The sequence below is a fragment of the Aedes albopictus genome, chromosome 2, assembly GCF_035046485.1.
Source record: "Aedes albopictus strain Foshan chromosome 2, AalbF5, whole genome shotgun sequence".
Lineage (NCBI taxonomy): Eukaryota > Metazoa > Arthropoda > Insecta > Diptera > Culicidae > Aedes > Aedes albopictus.
In genome coordinates this window covers 210,963,975-210,985,110 of record NC_085137.1, presented here as the reverse complement: position 1 = coordinate 210,985,110, position 21,136 = coordinate 210,963,975, and the positions used below count along the sequence as shown (strand labels likewise).

Sequence of the window (21,136 nt, the reverse complement as noted above, 5' to 3'; positions counted from 1 at the left end):
TCTCCCATGGAACTTATCTGAATCAAATACAGAATCTTGGCATGGCAATGAAGTCATATCGTAAGGGGCTGTTCATAAACCACGTAGACCAAAATTTGGCCATCTCAGACCCCCCTCTTTCCTCGTAGACTTTTGTCCATACAAAAATTTTGAAATTTGTATGGAGCGTAGACTTTGGTCAGACCCCCCCCCCCCCTCCCCCCAAAAAGTCTACGTGGTTTATGAACGGCCCCTAAAGTATGTTTAGGACCTATCACAAACATTTATTCTTTTTTGCTCACTGTACATGTTCAACCCGAAAAACAATTTTCTCTCGTCTTTGACAAAAATAACTTTCAATAGTCCTGCTTGCTACTCTTCTGAATTTCATCGCAGTATCCACTCTTGCTTTAATTCGATATATTTATTCAATCAAACATGCTACAACACACCATTTGTACCCATACTTTCGAAACACATTTCCAGGGGCTAGCAGTTCCCCCGCAAAGAGCAAACATATTCAAATATTATGCATCCAAAATCGTTTGCTATCTAAACGCAACTCTCCGGCACCCTGGTAGTCATCAGCATATTTTTGATTGTATGTACATTGATATCATAATCGTTCGGATTGACCCCTTGAGGGCCGCCGGCAGCGGTTGCGATGAGGCCAGCAGTTCCGGGTGCTCCCCCGTTAGGCATCAGCCCACTTGACGGATGATGGTGGTGATGGCTGCTTCCGTACAGTGCTATCGTTGGGCCACCGTTCGGGGCCGTTCCCGGAGCCGCCGATGAATAGTACGCTCCCAGCTTGAGGGTCGCCGTGGGGTCCGTGGGCTGATTAATATTCTGGTGTAATTGATTTACCACCGGCGTGGACGTTGCGCTGCCCCCGTGCATGGCGGCGATGCCTCCGAGGTGGCCCATACCGGACGGCGGTATCAGTAACTCGGTCGGTCGTATATCATGGTTTGGATACGGATCGTACTGAAATGAGAGCAGGGAGTGCGTGCGGCGGAGAGAAAGAGATACAATGATTTAATTGATTTTCAAATCTCGTGCAATTAATTTTATGTTGGGCAGTGCCGTTGCAATTGTTGTTTCAGTTATCAAAGCATATTAATTTTATGCAGGACATGCTGAATTTTGGCAACGTATTTTGCTGCTTGTAATGGGAAGGTATTGAGATATGGAATACAAAAGATGTTGTTTTGACGAAGATTGGTAGCCTTGATGACACTTTTCATGAGTTCAATACCCAAACTCGGAAACAACGAAAGGGATAGCAAAATAGGCAAAACTACCTTTGAAGCAACGGCTACAACAGAACGTGCTCTTCGTTCAATCATAAGTAAGCACAACAAGCACAGATAACGGCGAGTATGCGGACGCTTTAGATGAAATCGTGAGATTCGCAGTTCTACGTACCGAGTCTCATAACGCAGGTCCTTATTTGTCTTAGGATCTCACACTAAGGCTTTTTGATGCCGAGTTATATTAAATTAGACTACAATCAGAACTCCTGAGAAAACAAAGAAAAAATGAGACAATAATCTCATAAGAAGGTTAAGATTGTATATGTATAAAATCTTTAAGATCACCATAAGAACGAAAGTGTCGTTTAGTTTTCGTCGCCGCACCTCTGTTAGTCCCCATCGTGTTATGTAGCTTTTTTTAAATAGCTTCACCAACAACCATGCGTCTCCATTATTGGTCTGTTCAACTTGAAAAGCTTGCAACGTTGTAGCGACGAACCTGATTGCTTATAACCAACCTAATCTAAACACAGTCGAGACTTTCATAAGGGCCTGTCCATAAACTACGTAGACTCTGAGAGGGAGCGGTGGTTCTGGTTAAAGTCTACGGTCCATACAAATTTCGAAAATTTTGTATAGACGAAAATCTACGAGGGGGGAGGGGGTCTGAGATTGCCAAATTTGAGAATACGTAGTTTATATAGTGTGCATGGGCGTAGTGCTGTCTTCGGTAAAAAGTTAATGCTAAACCCTTGTAGGATGTTGGAGTCAATATGACCCAGAAAGGCACGTTGAACGTATACTATGCAATCGTTAGCATTGGCATTAAGCAAGTCGCACAAATTCTGCACAAATTTGGGGCTAGTCACTGACTCTAAGACAAGATTGACGCAATCCTCCAACGGTCAAAAGCTGTCCTGGCCACGTCCTTGCGACAGCTGGTATCAGTAGGTCGGCTCTAAAGGCACGTTCTCCTCCATTTGGGAAATTTGTGCTACAAATTTCCAAATTGCGACAGCTGAGGGATGGGAAAGAAAGATTTGTTGGACACCTAAGAAAGGTATGCGGAGACCTCTACGTCCTCTCAAGCCTAGGTGTCACGGGAATTTGGGTATTGTCCCAATTCCAGTACTCTCGAGATAAAATAGTTGGCTTCCATTTGCGTGTTCTGGTCATCCAGCAACAATATCATCAAAAACTACAGGCGAATCACGCGAAAATGAATACGAATTTCGGCACCCTGATGGGAATAAAACAATAAACTTTCATAACAATCGTGAATTATCCGGATATCAATTTACACAAGCATTTTCCGAAGCAAAATTTGCTACACCAGCCGTTCCTCAAATCGGTCGGCCATAACAAAAACAACGCGGAGCAAAGAAAACGTGACAACAGTTTCCTGGAGTACTCGATGGATTTGCTGTTACATCACTGATACGGCGCAACATTCTGCAGGTCCCTAGAGCAAAGTTCTGTAGAAGAACTTCCGCGAGTACAGGCCTGAAAATCTACAAATGTAGTTAATTAATTGTTGCTACATTACTGATGCGGCGTAAAATCCTACAGATCCATGGAGCATGGTTCGGTAGAAAACTACTTGTCAAAGATGTTCTTGGTCATCCAAGAACTTGCGCGAGTAAAGAATTTAAGATCTACAAGCTTAATAAATCATTTTTTCCCAGACACGAATGCCACCACCAAACGTGGTAAAATGTCTTTAATAACTACACGGTAAAAATTCTGCACGCTAAATGTAAGGGAAAAATCCCTTAACTATTCAATGTCGTAATCAACATGATCAGAAGTGCTTTTCCTTTGAGATCGCAATGCTGTCAGTGTTGATTTGAGGACCAAAACAAACCCACCAGAGAAATCAACAGAAAATCCCTTCGATTTGCACTACTGTAAAAAGCAATATACGATCCAAAGTGAAAAGTTGTTGATTTGGTAATGACTGTTTTGGGCATGAAAGTAAATATAGATGACAGGTGGTAGAAAGTGCTTCGCTTCGATTCGCACCTCTCTAACAGATGTGAAGCAGTGTAGTGGTAAAATAGTTTATCGTGACTCTAAAGGTCCTAGTATCGAATCTGGGTGCGGCTGTACACATTTTTTTTTAAATTTTAGTTTTGAAATCAAAACATTGTCAACAACGAATTGATGTGAAGTTACATTAAAATTGAAGAGGCATTGGATGTTCTTTGTCAAATGATATGTAATTGATAACAAACTGATTGAACAGTAGTGCGAATTCAAGTGCCAATCAGTTTATATCACAGTGCAGATTTTTTACCGTGTAATAATAATAATATTTTTCACTGATACGGTGTAACATCCTATAGAGGTCCATGGAACATGGGGGTGTAAAGAACTAGGCGCATGGTTTTGTAAACGTGTTCTAGGTCATCCAAGGACTTCCGCAAATAGAGGCCTGAAGATATACTAGCGTAATCAATTGATGTTACATTACTGTTACGGTGTAACTTCATACATATTTATTTAACACGTTTCTATAGAGATGTAATTTTCAAAGATTTTCTAGGTAATCCAAGAACTTCCGCTAGTATAGACCTTAATCTTAAGATCAACAAGCATAATCAATGGATTATTGTTACATTACGAATGCGTTGCAACATCCTACAAGTCCATGGAGCACGGTTCTGTAGAGAACTAATTTCCAAAGATGTTTTAGGTCATACGAGAATTTTCGCGAATAAAGGATTTAATATGTATCTACAATTTAATACCTATAATCGATGAATTTTTGTTACATTTCTGATACGATTTAACATACAGGTCCATGGAGCATAGTACCGTAAACCGGGGTCAAATTGATCTCCGGGTCGAAATTGATCAGACCTTTTTCAGTTAGATAAAGCATGTTTTAAATAGTTTTCTGACATGTATCATTTAGTATAGGATTCCTACATCACGATACTTGGAAGGAAATTATTTAAAGTATGCTTGATCTAACTGGAAAACGTCTGATCAATTTCGACCCGGAGATCAATTTTACCCCGGTTTACGGTACTGCAGTAAAGTTATTTTCAAAGATGATCTAGTGCATCCAAGAACTTCCGCGAGTAAAGGCCTTAAGATCTGCAATCAAAATCAATGGGTTATTGTTACATTACTGATGCCGTGTAACATCCTATAGGTACATGAAGCATGGGTCTGTAAAGGACTACTAAACAGTCCTTAACACCCCAAACCATCCTCTGAAATCTTCCTTGGAATCAATATGCATTCTTCTCCCCATAACCCATCCCTTGCCCCCTTTCCCCACCAACCCCTAGAATCAAACTTAACTGCACTACCCCCTCCCTTTCCGCTTTAACTCTCTAGAACTATCCTGGGATGTCTGAAGGTGAGAACATCTTCTATATAAATTATATATATATATATATATATATATATATATATATATATATATATATATATATATATATATATATATATATATATATATATATATATATATATATATATATATATATATATATATATATATATATATATATATATATATATAAATGCAGTGGGACCGCGCATAACTTGCGAACGGATGGTCCGATTTGGATCGTCTGAGTTTAGTTCTGTTAGTTTTCAGCCAAGGAAGGTTAACGAAACAAAAAAAAAACATGGATAAATAACGATTGTTTGAAAATAGATTTTTCATACATTTTGACCGGGGACTCAACGTGGACTTGAACTTGAAACGTCAAAAAACACAGTAGGAAAGACATTTCCATCAGCTTTTTTAAACGAATTCTCGGATTAGCACGGTATTTTTACGTGGTTTTTCGAATTAACACGGTATTTTTACATGATACGTATCCCCGTGTCAAAAAAGATCTTAGTGTATGTCAAAGAGTCACATGTAATTGACTACTTCATTCGAAATTTTGCCTTTTCAGCAAAAATGGTTGTTTTCAGCAAAGTTTAAGAATCTGAGCTCTCTTGGATATGAGTTTTAAGTCTATGATACAAACGTAAATAGTGATTTTTCGCTGTAGGTTTATGCTTTGTGTTTTATATGTTTTATCAATTTCCCTCTGAATCCGCCAGATATTTCTCTGAATCTCAGTCTTGCAATACATTTGATATCGCTTTGAGAACCGTGTTTCCGGACCTTTTTAACTGCTTTGCAACACTATGAAACACCCGAAGCTCCTCTGAAACGTTCTGAAATCCTCTGCATCCATTTGAAACTTCTTTGAATAGAAACAGGCAGAGCAAATACAAACTTGTAATATAGCACCAATTTTCTATTGCCATAGACGTTTTCAGGGTGAGAATGTTCAATATAATTTTATCAAAAAAAAGTGTCACCTAATTTTCATCCTGGCAAGACCTAAGGTAAATTTTATTTGATGCGAAAACGTACATTTATGACTATTTTGTGTATTTGTGCCACAATAAGAAATTAGCATTTTCATGAAGTTTGATATTTACCAATAATATTACATATGGTTAAAATCACCCCTTTGAGGGCAATTCCTGGCTACATTACTGGTCTAACACTCGAAAAGTTTTAGATTCAATCATATTTTCACATGTAGAATCCAATCAAAATAGTCTGGTTGTAATCCCCGGGAGACACCATCGTAACCATCCCTTGTGAGTACACGCACCATGAAAAATGCACGCTTGTTATACACAGCGTGAACGTGATGTTGCTGAAGATGATCGAATATGCGACTGCTCGAGGGTTAAACTCTCTTCACTCTTCTAAAGTCTACTGAAACCCCATGAAACTTTATTAAACTCCCTAACACCTTGAAACTCATCTAAAACCCCTCCAAAACCCCCAGAAGCTTCTCTTAAAACCCCGAGAACACCCTCTGAAGCTTCATGGAAGCCGCTGAAACACCTCGAAACTTTTCTGAAACCCTTCTTAAACCCCTGCCCCCTAAGACTTCTCCAAGTTCTCCGTAGGCTTCCTTTAAACTCTTTTAAAGCATGCTGAAATCCCTTGCAATTCCATGAAACGCGATCATCGGGAACTGCTTTTAAACTCCTGGGAAATCTCACTGAAACTTCTTGGAACGCCTTCGAACTCTTCTAAAATCACTTAAGTCCCCCACAAACCCAGCGCCAAGCGCCAACCGGCGACGAACAACTAGCGGTACCTCTATAATCTCTCTGAAGGAGACCCAAACCAAGGATCGAAATGTCGGATGAAATAGGATCACCCCGCTTATCATTTTATCCTAACTGAAAAGCCAACCGAAGAAGGTCAATTGATCGGTTTTTTCACAATTCGCCCTTGAAAAACCTTATTAAATCCTCTGAAGCTCTCCTAAAAGTCCCCTGCAATTCCAGGGGGCCTCTGAAGCCCATTGAAACGTTTTGAAACGCGTTGAGACCACTCGCAACCCGAGAGACTCTCAGAAACTTTAATTAAACCCTCAGAAATCTCTTCTGAAAGCCCCGGGGAACCCTAATGAATCCCCCTGCTATGGTTTGAAATTTCTGTGAAAGTATCTTGAAGCTTACTGAAAGCCCCGGGAATCCCTCTGAAGCAGCATGAAATTTCTACAACGCATTGAATAAATAAATAAATAAAATCCTAGTAAAGCTCCCAGAAACTTTTGAAACCCTCGGGGATTTCCGTGATGTTCCCTGGAACCCTCTAAAACCTTTTACAACCTACTTAAGGTGAAACATAAAAAAATCCAATTTAAATTTTGCATACAAACTTAGGGGCACAACCATCTACCAAATATTTTAATCAGCCGTTAAAAAGGTGATCGATAAAAAGACTGCAAGTTTGACCAGATACGCCAAACGACATTTAGTTAAATATCCGAACCCTATAAGAATAAATACTGTTCATATTAGTCTTTCAACTAATCTACTCGATTAGCTTATTCTATGATCTAGCTGTTCGCACGAAATCAGCACAAATGAATAAGTCAACTGCAAATAAGAATAATCGTTTTGTAAAAATTTTGTAAATGGGACAACCGAGCGTACCGAGTAGAAAATTCAGTGAAAATAAATTATGTTTGAAGATCGTATTCTTATAGTGTTATAATTGTAATTTGTTGTTTTATTTTAAACGATAACTTTTTGGTTGCTTCTTTACATTAGGTCAATACTGCCATTGCAAACAAAATTATAGAGACAGATTGTTAGTTGTTCTATAAATATATTCCATATAATCTAATCTGCAAATTGAAGTAGATATATTCATATTGAGCACCTCTCTGTTAAATGATTGTCAGATGAGGTGTTTGTTGCTTGTTTTTGGACTCTGTTGTGCCAAGAAAGATGTTGTTTGATCGTCCAAGACTGGCACATCTGTACCAAACAACAAAACTATTCTGTCACCGAGCCAGAGCCAGAGAAACCGGGTCCAGTTGACTGTCTCAGTTACGAGAATGGGCCAAGGTGGTCCTCGAACAAGCTGTTGACATTCTAACAAATGTATTTTCGTTTATTATTTTTCCTACAAGGAACAAACGAACAATCTCTTCGGGGTTCCATGCCACATTGAACTTCAACAACCATTCCGGGATAAGACGGGTGACTGACGTAGTTGTAGCTTCGACTCGATAGGAGCCAAGAAAACGACGATGGGTGCTTGTATACCAACCAGAGCCAACCCGGTAACATTTCCGATATAGGAGCTAGCAACCAACCAACCGATGGAAGTCTCACTCGAACCATGCTCTGCTGGCTTTTCAGTTGTCGAAGCTGTTATTGCTGTTTTGCTACGTTGTACAACACATCGGTGGGTATCAATTTTCCTACGTCTTGCGGAGTGCGTCCTTTGTGGAGCGCAATCTCCTGCTCGAAAGCTCGGTGCTAGCTGATTTTACACCCTGGTGGTGCTCGGATGGTTGCGATGCAACAAACAGCACCTCCGGGGAGGCTGGCTGGGGGAGGCGAAGAACTTTGCTTTGACTCGAATTTCATTGATATTTTAGAGCCATTAAACTTTCATGTTTTGTACCATGTGCCAAACACGGTCGTTGATGGGGAAATGGATGCATGTGATGCATTGTTGAGCTATTTCAATACGAGACGAGTAAGCTACAATCATTTGCCGTCTTGACGAGTATGGTGCTTGTCTGTGGGGCATCAAATGGAAGGCGTTATTTCGGAAGACTGTTGGTTTGACGCATCCAGCCAAAAGTGAACATTTCGGAATGATTGATTCTTATTAGGTTTATTATTGTCCAGCAATAGGTGATATTGATTTACAAGGCAAAAGCGAATTCTCTCCTTTTATGTAACAATGCCGCTCAATGGGTCGATTTATGTTCAAGTTGACCCTCCCTGACATCGCGCTGAAACCCCAACTAACATTTATTGTGAATGTAAACGTTAACAAAGCGTCCTCAATACGGCTTGATGCTGAGTTACTGTGTTGTACATATGGACGGAAGCTGCTATACAAGGCCTATATACCAATAAATCTGGCGAACTTAATCCACATGTGTGTGCTGTTCGAGCAGCTTCTATGCCACCAATTCATAGCTCTTTTCTCGGCTCGTATGTAACCACTAACTGAATAACATCTTGAGAAGGCGCTTTTTCAGCCTTTCCACGGTTGTTTAATAATAGTTATACGGTATCCCCAAATGAATCGATCAAATATAATTAGTTCAAGTTTTCACATCTTCCGGGAAATCTTCCGAAGTTGGGAAAGAGTGCAGTAAAGGCATGATTGATTTCAGAAAACCGAGTTGGATAGTTGTATGGTGCTTGATTTGCAGCTGTGTATTAGCTTATGGTTTATATTTGACTACAGTCCTTTTTATTCAGCGTTGACTGCATCAATTCGATTGCAACACAACAGAAAGCAAATGACTGAAGCTTATAGCGCTGAAAATGTTACTTGGGACACTTTGAACCTTGTGTCCTTGAACGTGAGTTACATGCACCCCTTTGATTTTAATACTCTCGTCCACCTAAGCTAAGGGCATTTTTTTTTATTATCGTACAAATTGGGCCGAAGGGTCTCAGATTTTCATGAAAATTTTTCCACAGGCTGGGCTCATGAATATATGTATGAACAAAAAAAAATGAGTAAAATTCAGGGTCGCATATTTTCCCAGAAAACTCAGGTGGTAATTCTTTGTTTTCCCCTGACAATACTTACTATGAAAAATCATAACTCAAGAACGAAGCATCATAGAAACAAAGTTTTTTTTAGGAAATGAAAGCAAATTTTCTCAGAAAAAATATGAACTGGAAAAAGTTTTCCACAAAATTTTCCACAGTTGAGAGAATTCGTAAAGACAAGCCAGAAAAACAATGCCCGAACTCGTGGAAAATTTTCAAAAAAATATTTTTGAGAAGGTTTTTTCATCGCTGAAATTTTTGGAATGTATTTTTTTTAAATAAGCTTTAAAGAATTTCCACCTGAGTTTTCCGGGAAAAAAGGCGACCCTGATGGAGCGTGGTTGACGAAGGCCATCAGTAAAAACAGAGAATCGCTTTCTGCCTTCAAGGTGGCAACACAGCAGCTTACCACCCTCATCGACTTTGCGTCCTCGAAGTCGAATGCTTTCAATTGAGATCAGCAGGGTTTGCTGAGACTTCGTAATCTTAACGTACACGCGTAACGCATGGTTACTGTGGCAGCAGCAGAGCCCATGAAGCTGAAAGTGTCGAAGTTAACCCAGACTAAGGCCTTTGAATTCGGGGGTAGCCCAAAGAGTAGGGGAAAGTGGGGTAAGATTCTATTATTCGAGCTTTTATCGTTTTCTATGATGAATAGCCTCATTTGTTGAAAACCTAACAATATTTGTTTGATACATCAGCAAAAATATTCACTAAACTAATGCATTTCATCGATTTTTCGCGAGTTTTGTTCGTAAAACGGAAGTGGTGCTAAAAGGCCATCTGTCATTCTGTCCCGCATTTTTCATAAACTCATTAGGTACATGGAGTGTCACCCCCTTCCCCTTGACGATGGTCGTCATATTTGAATGACCCCTAACATGGAGAGAATAGACATCAACAACCATGCGCCTCCATGTACTTCTTAATCACCTTGGAAACACATGCAAAAACCTTGCAAGCACGAAAAACCGGAAGTTGCTATTTTTTATAGGGAAATCAAAAGATCTTCCGTGGATGAAGGGCAATAATACCGGACCATGTCTGCCATGCGTCCCGGAAAGCTGGAAAGGGTCCTGAAATGTCCGGTCCATCCTGAGTTGAAGGCAGCACCACAGATTGAAGTGGGCCAAGGAAGACGCCTTCTAGACCCTATTGGATTGGAGATCCTATGTGGATTGGTGGAAGAAGAAGAGAAAGAAGAAGAAGAAGCCAAGGAGAGGTAGGAGGATAGGTGCCAAGCGTGCCAAAGGCGACGCCCTTGTCATCAAGAAAAACCAGGCTAAGTACTCAGAGGTTTTGGAGGTGATGAGGAGCGATGCCAAACTCACTCGTACCAGACGAAACTCCCTGGCCCTAAAAGTAGCCATTACATAGATTCCTGGGATGTTAAGATCTGCTATGTAGAGCGAGGCAGTATTTCCAGAGATTTGGATGCGGCAGTGCCTGGTTATAGCCACATGATCCTCAAAAGCTATTTCCAGAATCGAGTACTAGTAAGCGACACAGAGAAGAATGGATTAGCTCCAGAAAACTGGAATTGGCTCACCAAAAAAAATAAGGAAGTGCTGCTTAACAACCGAAAGTCAAAACAGTAAGCGGTGATTATTGTAAGCGATTGCAGTATTACCTCGAATGCATCATCATACACTTTGGGTGGTGATCTACGATAAGCTTAGATATTGCTTTTTTCACTGAAAATTTTCCTTGCTTCGCTGAACAACATGACGTTTTCATCCAGCGAAGGCTTACGCGATACAGAAAATCGCTGGAATTCGCACTAACACTGCAGAAAATCTGTCAACAATAACTCTATACACATGCATTTTCAGCGAAAAGATCTATTTGCGTGACAACAATCCACTCCCATGACTACCGGGCGGCCGCCGTCAAATATCAGGATTGCCAACTGTCCGGCGACTGCTGTCAGTTTTCTTTGTCGCCGAATCTGGCGCTGGGTCTTCGGCGCGGAAACCCAAAGGTGGGAATAAAATTTTGGGGTTTGCGCGCAATATGGTAGCCACACGAATAACGCCTGCAAGAGAGCCTGTACACATTAATTTCAAAATAGTGAAACATTTTCCTAATGTAACATTTTATGTAGACGTCGAATAGTCTAATAGTTAAATGGTCTAAGGATATTTTTGACACGGTCTGGTCAAACATTTCCCCAGACAAGTTTTCCAAATAAAATTAATGAAGGAATTTCAATTGCAACGACAAACACCAAGTAATATTAAGGTGAAACATCAAGAAATCCCATTGCAATTTTGCATACAAACTTTTGAGGCACAAATCTGACGAACGAAGCATCGAATCATGCCGCACTTGATTATCCTGGCTTTGCTCACTTGTAAAAGAAGGCAGCTTTTCCAAATCGAGCGCATTTGTTTACGAATTTTTAAGATTTGTGCTCTTGAAAACGTGAGTAGGGGTCCAAGTCGGCCATTGTGGCAGCCATATTGGTGTTCTTTGAAGTTTCTCCTTAATCAAACACAATCACTTTGTTTCATTCCATACTTACATAGCTCCCGTTGGGCCATTTGGACGAATTGAAGCTGGAATCCTCTCCATCGTTTGACACTGCAGCGAGCGAGAAACAAAAAAAAAAGAGCCAAAAAAGTAGGAAATAGGCGTTGAGTGAAATTAGAGTCCCGGAAACACCAGACGTCTCACGAAGACGGTTGACTGGCACCAATAAAATTGTCCTTCATTTTCCGCCGGCCTTACCGACTGACACAAATGATGGAAAAAGCAAATCATCATTCTTACCGTACTGTGCTGGAATCACGTCCGGATCGCCTCTGTCATCCTCCGTTGGGTCTGGCTTTCCATCCTTGCCTTTGCCATCAGCGCCCAGCCCTCCATGCTGATGGCCACTGGTACAGCCGGCTCCTCCCAGTCCACCACCGCCGCTGTTTCCGCCAGCGCCACCGCCACCACCACCATGCTGCCATCGGGGGCTCTGCTTGGAGTTCTTCTGCCGAAGTGTTGCGTGTTGTTCGCAAGAGCATGATGATTGGACGCAGAAGGAAACAGACGAGAATGAATTTCGCGATTAATGAAATGGAAAATTTCGTTCGATAAATTCAATTTTATTGTGAGTAAGTTAATTGAAGAAATTGATTATTCTGCGGTTGTGTTTGCTCGGGCATCAGGCAAGCCTAATAGACTTGTCTCTTGGTGCGATGTTGCGAACAATTCGGATCAAGAAAAGGCATAAAACTTTTATTGTGGCGTGTTCAAATTGTTTTAAAATCGAGCTGTTCAAGGTTTCCGAGCTCATCTAAATAAATTTGCTTGAAGTCCATGCAAGTTTGTTGATCCTAAATTCAATTGGAGGTTTCCGTTGATGTTTGCAATCTAGTAAAATCCCAAGTTTCGCTTTGGAGGATAATTTGCTACTTTGACTAAAACTCACTGCCTCAGGTAACTATGCTTTATCGAGTGGTGAGTTCGATGATATTTAAGGATCTCCAAGAACTTTTTTGAGTAAAGGTCATCGAATCTTGGAGAGTTACTAGTTGTATCTTCAAAATATGAATGAGATTCAGGCCCGTGCCCAAGGTAGGGGTTTTGGGGGTTAAACACCCCCCCATTAACGATGTTCCATATACTAGGCGCCCCTCCGCCTTTTGCTGAAATCACGGAAAACCCCTCCCTTGTTGCCTTCTTTGTGCACGGGCCTGATGAGGTTCACACTCTTATAGCCTCAGGCATCTATGCTAGGTCAAGTGGTGGGTTCCATGATTGTATAAAAGTATCCGAGAACTCTCTGGGGTATTGTTCATTGAACCTACAAGCGTAATAAGTGATCTATTGGAACATTCTGCATGAAATTTATGCTTGCACAGACTCATGCAACTATGTACTGTCAATTGGATGGTTCATTGTATGTTTGAGGATCTCCAAGAACTCCATTGAGTATAGGTTCAACTAACATATTTGGTTATCTCTAAGAGCTTTATGGCTAGGCTTCATACTCACACAGCCTTATGTAGCTATGGTCGTAACGCTTAGTAAAATAATGTAAAGTATGTAATGCATGAGATGTAGGAAAGTGCAGAACCGTAAACCAGGATCAAAATAATCTCCGGATCAAAATTGATCACACGTTTTTCCGTTAGAAAAAGCATAGTTTGAATAGTTTCCTTATACATTCTAAAGTATGCTTATAACCCCTAGACGATTGCAACGCCGCCACCTCCAGTACAGTGGTGGGTTTTGAAACTAAATACATAAAAACATATAGGCAACTCCAACGGAAGCTAACGATCCCTCCGCATCTGGTGGCAGGAATGAGAAACCTATGAAAAGAGGGGCTCCGCCAAAATTTGCCATTGCGCAGCATAGGCAAACTGCACTTTTTTCACTTTTTCATATCGAATTCCGCATCGTAGAGAAACAAACGAGCACTTTTTGAAAAGAAAATCTAATTCTCTTTCAGATGCGCTTAGATCCGGTAGGTACTTACGAACAACTTATGTGATTAATTTGAGGAGCTATTGCTATGCTTCCGGCAGGCAATCTTCAGGATTTTTTGTTAGCTAGTCAATCCGGTGTCTGTCGCCGTGGGCATCGAGATTGATGATAATAGAAGCCATTACCAATGAAAACTGGCAACCACCAAGGCAAAATATGAGTTAATTTTGAAAACGAAAAATTGAATTTTTGATGTAAACAAACGATTTCCACCTTATCTCTCTTAGCGCCTCTACAATTGGGGCTCATCCGAATTCACCTACAAGGATGGGAACACTCACTTGCAGAGAGTTACACTCACTTGCTGTTTTCTCACTTCAGAAGCGTGCTATGTAAAAACAATGTATGGACGACTTTTTCCTTGTGATTTTGTCTAAAAGTTTGTCGAATAAAGTAGGGGTCGCACACGCATACCGAAGGCGTGAGGGAGCTGAGAAGGCAACTCTCCACGAGGTGAATGTAAATTACACTCACCTCGTGGAGAGTCGCTTTCACAGCTCTGTCACGACTTTGGTATGTGGGTGCGACTCCTACTCTCTTCGGCAAACTTTTAGACAAAACCACAAGGAAAAAGTCGTCCATACATTGTTTTTAGATAGCACGCTTCTGAGCTGAGAAAAAAGCAAGTGAGTGTAAATCTTTAAAAGTGAGTGTTCCCATCCCTGTTCACCTATACAGCCGAAGTTTAGTACTCCCGTAGATTGGGTTCGGATTGTACTGCCTTTTTGATGGTTCTTGTCTTCGCTAGAAATTGTGCTTCAAGATTTTTTAAAATCCTGTTGCACAACATCGTATGATAATTTTTGCTCCAATCACAGCAGGACACGTTGGAATTAATATTTCGGGTCGGTTTACGAAGTGGAGAAGAATGGGTCCACATATCTGATTTGATGAAGGCTAGGTCATTACTGTGAAACTTGTGCGAGTGATCGGATCGTAAAATTTAGTGCCGTAGAAGTTAAGCCAAGTATAATACCAGAGTAAGACTAGCAAAATACTGTGCAATAGTTAGCTAAAAGTACTGGTGAGAAAATAGTTTATAAAGTGCTAGTTCATAGATTTAATTAAACATTTATTCTAGTCTTTTGAAGTTTGCAAGGAACAAACAAATAGCGTGAAAACACTTGAGGTCAAACTTTACCAAGGAAAAGTGAGTTCAGTGAATACTGTGGAAGATTTTTCGAAAACTAGTTTTTGAGCTTTATTAAATCAGGTTGGCTACATAAAAAGTATTACGACATAACTAAAAGTCAGCTGCCGATTTTAAGCCAGTTAGGCTTCCAACAGGTAACATTATGAGCCATAAAACCATCGAGTGCTAGTTTCTGAATCGCCTTTGTTATCGCCTGTAGAACCTTCAGGCGATCACTCTTTGGCGAGCGTTCGTGCGAGACAGTCGCAACTTTTCGTTCGTCCGGTTTGTCTCCCGATACTATCCAGTTCGGTGGCTATTTTCCAAAGTGCTAGTTTTCCGAGTGATCAAGTGTAGAAGTGATTATCCCTAGTGGGACGCGTGCGGTTGGCTAGGCCACAATTTTTGCCGCAAAAGGTCGTTTGGTTTGAATAAAGTTCACGTTTTCATTATATCACGTGGCGCATTGTCCGATTATCAAGCACAGCAGTGCAGCACCCCCCGCACACCGCGCCGCTCGCGCGGCCGTGATCGGCTTCTTCCAGTGAGTACCCAAGCTCATCGTCGTCGACAGCAGCAGCCCACCGAGAGAAGAGCAGAGAGCGTTCAACCCCCGCACACCAACGATGGGCAGCTCGCTTCCTCCCTGTGCGGGCCATCCGATCGCTTGGACATGTCGTCGTCGAGCCTGTGGCTAAACAGAGTGCACAAAGATAAGTACATAAAGTTACCTCTCGTTGTTCCCCCCTCTCCACTGACTCCTTGATTAGATTTAATTTGGTACATAAGCAGTTTTTTCTCACTTTTCCTGTAGCGTTAATTTTGTCCCTTGTTTTTTGATTATTTCTCGTACCCGTGATAGTGTTAGTTTAAGGTTTTTGAGTGCCTCGTGGTGGTAGTTAACTACCACAATGGGCGATGATGACGATGGCGGGGGTACGTCGTACCGCATCAACGAAGCTTTGTTATTGGCATCGGATTGCTCGAGCCAACAAGGCGATATAAATGCTATCCCCTTTGTCTCCCTTCACCCTGGTGCTTCTCCAATGGACACCAACAGTAAATCTGTTTCGACGTCCCCCCGCCTCAAGGCCTACCCTCCCGACTTTGGCGGGCCATATGTTGTTTTCTTCCGACCCAAAGGCAAACGTTTGAACACCGTTCAAATCAGCAAGGATCTGACTACGCGGTATTCTTCCGTTGTCTCCATTGACATGGTCGGTACAGCTAAGCTTCGGGTGACAGTAGGCGACCGAAAACACGCTAATGAGATTGTGGCCTGCGAGTTGTTTACTCTTGAGTATTTCGTTTACCTTCCGAGCGCGTCGATAGAGATTTCGGGGAAGGTCGCCGACGCATCTTTGACCTGCGAAACGATCATGCAAGGCTGTGATCGTTTCCTTAACCCTTCTCTACCTCCTGTCCAGATACTGGATTGCCGGCAACTGCATTCGGTATCCCAGGAGGGCGAGAAGAAGGTTTACACACCATCTGAAGAATTTTGTGTGACCTTCTCCGGATCTGCATTACCAGATCTGCTGGCGATTGGCAAACTTCGGCTACCTGTGAGGCTGTATGTACCGAAGGTAATAAATTGCATTAATTGCAAGCAGCTGGGCCACACCGCCCAGTACTGCAGCAATAAACCTCGCTGTGCAACATGCGGGGAGAAACATGTGGACGGTGCGTGTAAAACGCCGCCCAAGTGTGTTTATTGTGGCAGCGACCGTCCACATGATCTGATTGATTGCCCAAGGTACATACAGCAGAAAAAAAACATCAAAAACGATCGTTGCAGCAGCGATCACGGCGAAGCTACGCCGAAATGCTGAAAAAAGCTACCCCGACCGTTGAATCCCGTAACATCTACTCGTCTTTATCTCTCGATGATCAGGGATCTGACTCTGAGGTCGGGGACGGGGTTCCCTTTGTTTTCAAGGGTGAAACGAGGAAACGGATGAGGCTCCAGAGACCCACCAAAAAACCTCGGAATCTGCCTAGCAGCGACCCCCAACCCACCATGACAAATTTCAAGAGTGGTAAGAAAGTCACAAAACGTTCCCCTCCGGGATTCAAAATCCAGGACGAACGAGACTTTCCATCACTCCCGGGAACATCTAAAATCCCAGATGTCCCACGTTTTTCGAATTCTCATCCGGAAAGACAGCATTCGGAGCACCAGGAGCAACCTCAGGGTGCGCGATTGTTTACGCTCTCTGGCATCGTAGACATCATCCTCAGCTTCTTCAATGCTTCAGATTCCGTGAAGAATGGGAGATTTCAACTCCCATGGTACAGGCTGGGGGGAACTGTACGATGACAGCCGTTCAACGTTGATATATGACCTCTGCGACGACTTCAACATGACAATTTTGAATACCGGAGAAGTTACACGAGTGGCACCTCCAGCTCAAGATGGCAGCCCTAGAAACAGCCGATTAGACCTCTCAATCTGTTCGGGCTCACTATCGCTGGAGTGTACATGGAAGGTTATCCAGGATCCTCATGGTAGTGATCATCTGCCGATTGTTGTTTCTATTTCCAATGGGTCACATCAACCTCCATCTATCGACATCGCCACCAAGCACATTGACTGGGAGAAGTACGCAGAAGCAATTATCGACGGTGAGCAATCGGTAGAAGTCCTTCCACCGCGGGAAGAGTATCAGTTTCTATCAGAACTGATCATCAGTAGTGCGCTTCAGGCACAACGTCGACCAGTGCCAGGTCCGTCGGTTCGCAGGAAACCCCCCAATCCGTGGTAGGATAGTGAGTGTACAGAAATCTATCGCGAGAAATCCGCGGCGTTCAAAGAGTTTCGGAAACGCGGTTCGGTCGAAAACTTCAAGCGGTTCGCTTCCCTTGAAAGCAAGCTCAAGAACTTGATCAAGGCGAAGAAAAGCGGTTACTGGCGTCGGTTCGTCGAGGGTTTGTCGCGCGAGACTTCGATGAGAACTCTTTGGAACGTCGGGAGAAGAATGCGTAACGCATCGTCGGTCAACGAGGATCGAGAAAGCTCTCCTCGATGGATCCTCAAGTTCGCAAAAAAAAAGTTTGTCCAGATTCCGTGCCCGTGGAGCGAATAATTCGTGATGTTTCCGACGATAGGGACGGCATGGATAGGCCGTTTTCAATGATTGAATTCTCACTTGATCTTCGTTCATGTAACAATTCCGCTCCAGGAATGGATCGAATCAAGTTCAACTTGCTTAAAAACCTCCCCGACGTCGCTAAGAGGCGCTTGTTGAACTTGTTCAATCAGTTCCTGGATAACAACACCATTTCGGATGATTGGAGGCAAGTGAGAGTGATAGCTATTCAAAAACCCGGGAAACCCGCGTCGGATCATAATTCGTACCGTCCAATCGCGATGTTGTCTTGTCTACGGAAGCTGTTGGAGAAAATGATTCTCTTTCGACTGGACAAATGGGTTGAATCGAATGGCATGTTGTCAGATACACAGTTTGGTTTCCGCAGAGGCAAAGGGACGAACGACTGTCTTGCGTTGCTTTCTTCAGAAATTCAGCTTGCCTTTGCTCAAAAGCAGCAAATGGGATCAGTGTTTTTGGATATTAAGGGGGCTTTTGATTCAGTTTGTGTCGATGTTCTTTCCGACAAACTACACGAAAGTGGCCTTTCACCAATTCTGAACATTTTTTTGTATAATTTGCTGTTTGAGAAACAGATGAGTTTCGCTCATGGCGACTTGACAGTTTCACGAATTAGCTACATGGGCCTCCCACAGGGTTCATGTCTAAGCCCCCTTCTTTACAACTTTTATGTTAGAGACATAGATGAATGTATCATGGAAAACTGCACGTTAAGGCAGCTTGCGGATGACTGTGTTGTTCCTGTAACGGGATCAATAGCAGTCGATCTGCAAGGACCACTACAGGATACTTTGGACAATTTTGTCTACTTGGGCTCTCAAGCTGGGTATCGAGTTCTCTCCGGAGAAAACTGAGATGGTTGTCTTCTCTAAAAAACACAAACCGGCTAAGTTTCCGCTCGTTCTGATGGGTAAGACAATCACTCATAGCATGTCTTCACAATACCTCGGCGTCTGGTTCGATTCCAAATGCACTTGGGGGAAGCACATTGTGTATCTGATACAGAAATGCCAAAAACGAATCAACTTTTTGCGAACTATTACCGGAACATGGTGGGGAGCACACCCGGAAGATCTGATCAGGCTGTACCAAACAACCATTCTATCGGTTTTAGAATACGGTAGCTTCTGTTTTCAATCCGCGGCGAAAACACACTTGCTGAAGCTTCAACGGGTTCAGTACCGTTGCCTTCGGATCGCGTTAGGTTGCATGAGCTCGACTCACACAATGAGTTTAGAGGTACTTGCTGGTGTACAGCCTCTGACAGACCGCTTTGCGGAGTTGTCGTTCCGGTTCCTCATCCGATGCGAGGTTGTGAATCCGTTAGTCATAGAAAACTTCGAAAAGCTGCTCGAACAGAATCCCCAAACTCGTTTTATGAGTGTGTACTACTGGTACATGACGCTGGAGGTAAGCCCATCTCCGGTTAACACCAATCGTGACAACTTCTCAGACTTCGACAGCTCCTCTGTGGATTTTGATCTCTCTATGAAGGATGAGATCATCGGTATACCGGAATCTTTTCGTTCCATAGGTATTCCACAAATTTTTGCAGGTAAGTTCGGGCATGTTAGCGGGGCCAGACAGTTCTTCACAGATGGTTCCAAAACCGATGATTCGACTGGATTCGGTGTCTACAACGAATTTCATACCGCCACCTTCATGCTTCAAAAGCCATGTTCGGTATACATTGCTGAGCTCGCGGCTATATACTACACCTTAGAGTACATTCGCACTCTTCCACCTGAGCACTACTTCATTTTTACCGACAGTCTAAGCTCTCTGGAGGCTGTTCGGTCAATGAAACCGATGAAGCACTCAGCGTACTTCCTGAAAGGAATACGCCAAGTCTTGAGTGCTTTGTCCAAACGCTCATACATTATCACCATAGCTTGGGTCCCTTCACATTGCTCAATTCCGGGCAATGAGAAAGCGGACCCTCTGGCTAAGGTGGGCGCTAGCGAAGGCGATATTTACGAGCGTCAAATCGCCTTCGACTAATTTTTTGCATTGGCCCGTCAGGAGACCTTGATCAGCTGGCAACACAAATGGAGAGATGGAGAGATGGGTAGATGGTTGCACTCCATCATTCCACAGGTGTCGAAGAAGCCATGGTTCAAAGGGTTGGATTTGAACCGCGAGTTCATTCGTGTAATGTGTCGGTTGATGTCCAACCACTATTTGTTGAACGCACATACCTTCCGTGTTGGGCTCTCAGAAAGCAATCTCTGTGTCTGTGGCGTAGCTTACCAGGATATCGAACATGTCGTGTGGGGATGCAATGAGTATCGTGAGGTCAGATCTGAGCTGCATGAAATTCTCCGGGTCCGAGGAAAACAACAGAAACCCGTTAGAGAAGTGTTGGCAGGACTTGATTTGGAATACATGAACCTGATTTACCAGTTTTTGAAACGTGTTGATGTCAGAGTTTGATGTAGTACGTTCCTTGTTTTCGTTGTCCGCCTTTTGGTTTTGTTGTTCGCCCCTGTCTGTCATCATCCCCTTCCGTTTGTCCTCTTCTTGTTGTTTTCTACCGATAAAGTCCTTTCTTTTTGGTTCCGTTACAGATATGGACAATTTGTCCCATCAAAGTTTTAGTATAAGTAAATAATTTAGTTTTAAACCCATAAATCCGTCCTTCCCAATTTTTTTTTCTTCAATCCTTAACCTCGAAACAGCCGCGAGTACTTCGGCTTCCCAAACTAACATAGTTTTAAGGCAGTAATAAATTGTAAAATGTAAAATCATTGTAAAAATAAAAGATTTCGGCTCAGTTATGCCCATGTGGCGCCCGAGCCTTCCAAATAAACGAATAAGTAAAAAAAAAAATAACCTTCAGGCGAAGGTTTTTTTTTTCGTTTGATCACAGATTACGCCATACTCCGGCCGGCTTCCTTTTCGCAACGCCCAGGGCCCAGGAAGGCGTTCGCCGCGCGGTACTTCGAGTAGCTCCTTGAGGACGATCAAGTCGAAGCTAGGTCCACGCGTGCATCCCTTGTACCAAGAAGCGACGGTGGCAACTTCAGACAGCGTTAACGGCTCATCAGACCAGGTTTAGAAGCAGAATACCAGGTTAGATCGTAGAAGTTAGGCCATTG

At 42.6% G+C, this 21,136-nt stretch overlaps 1 protein-coding gene across 1 annotated transcript in view; it reads right to left on the bottom strand.

The window, feature by feature from the left end:
• Window positions 1–239: 239 nt before the first annotated feature.
• The window catches only part of LOC109420894 (neural cell adhesion molecule 1), a 176,676-nt gene continuing 155,779 nt past the window's right edge, over window positions 240–21,136 (bottom strand). The window contains exons 11-13 of the mRNA XM_062847950.1: window positions 12,087–12,294; window positions 11,839–11,897; window positions 240–966 (exon numbers count right to left, since the gene is read on the bottom strand). Of these exons, the coding sequence (XP_062703934.1) occupies window positions 532–966; window positions 11,839–11,897; window positions 12,087–12,294 (702 nt within the window). The 3' untranslated portion in view covers window positions 240–531. The remainder of the gene's footprint in view (window positions 967–11,838; window positions 11,898–12,086; window positions 12,295–21,136) is intronic.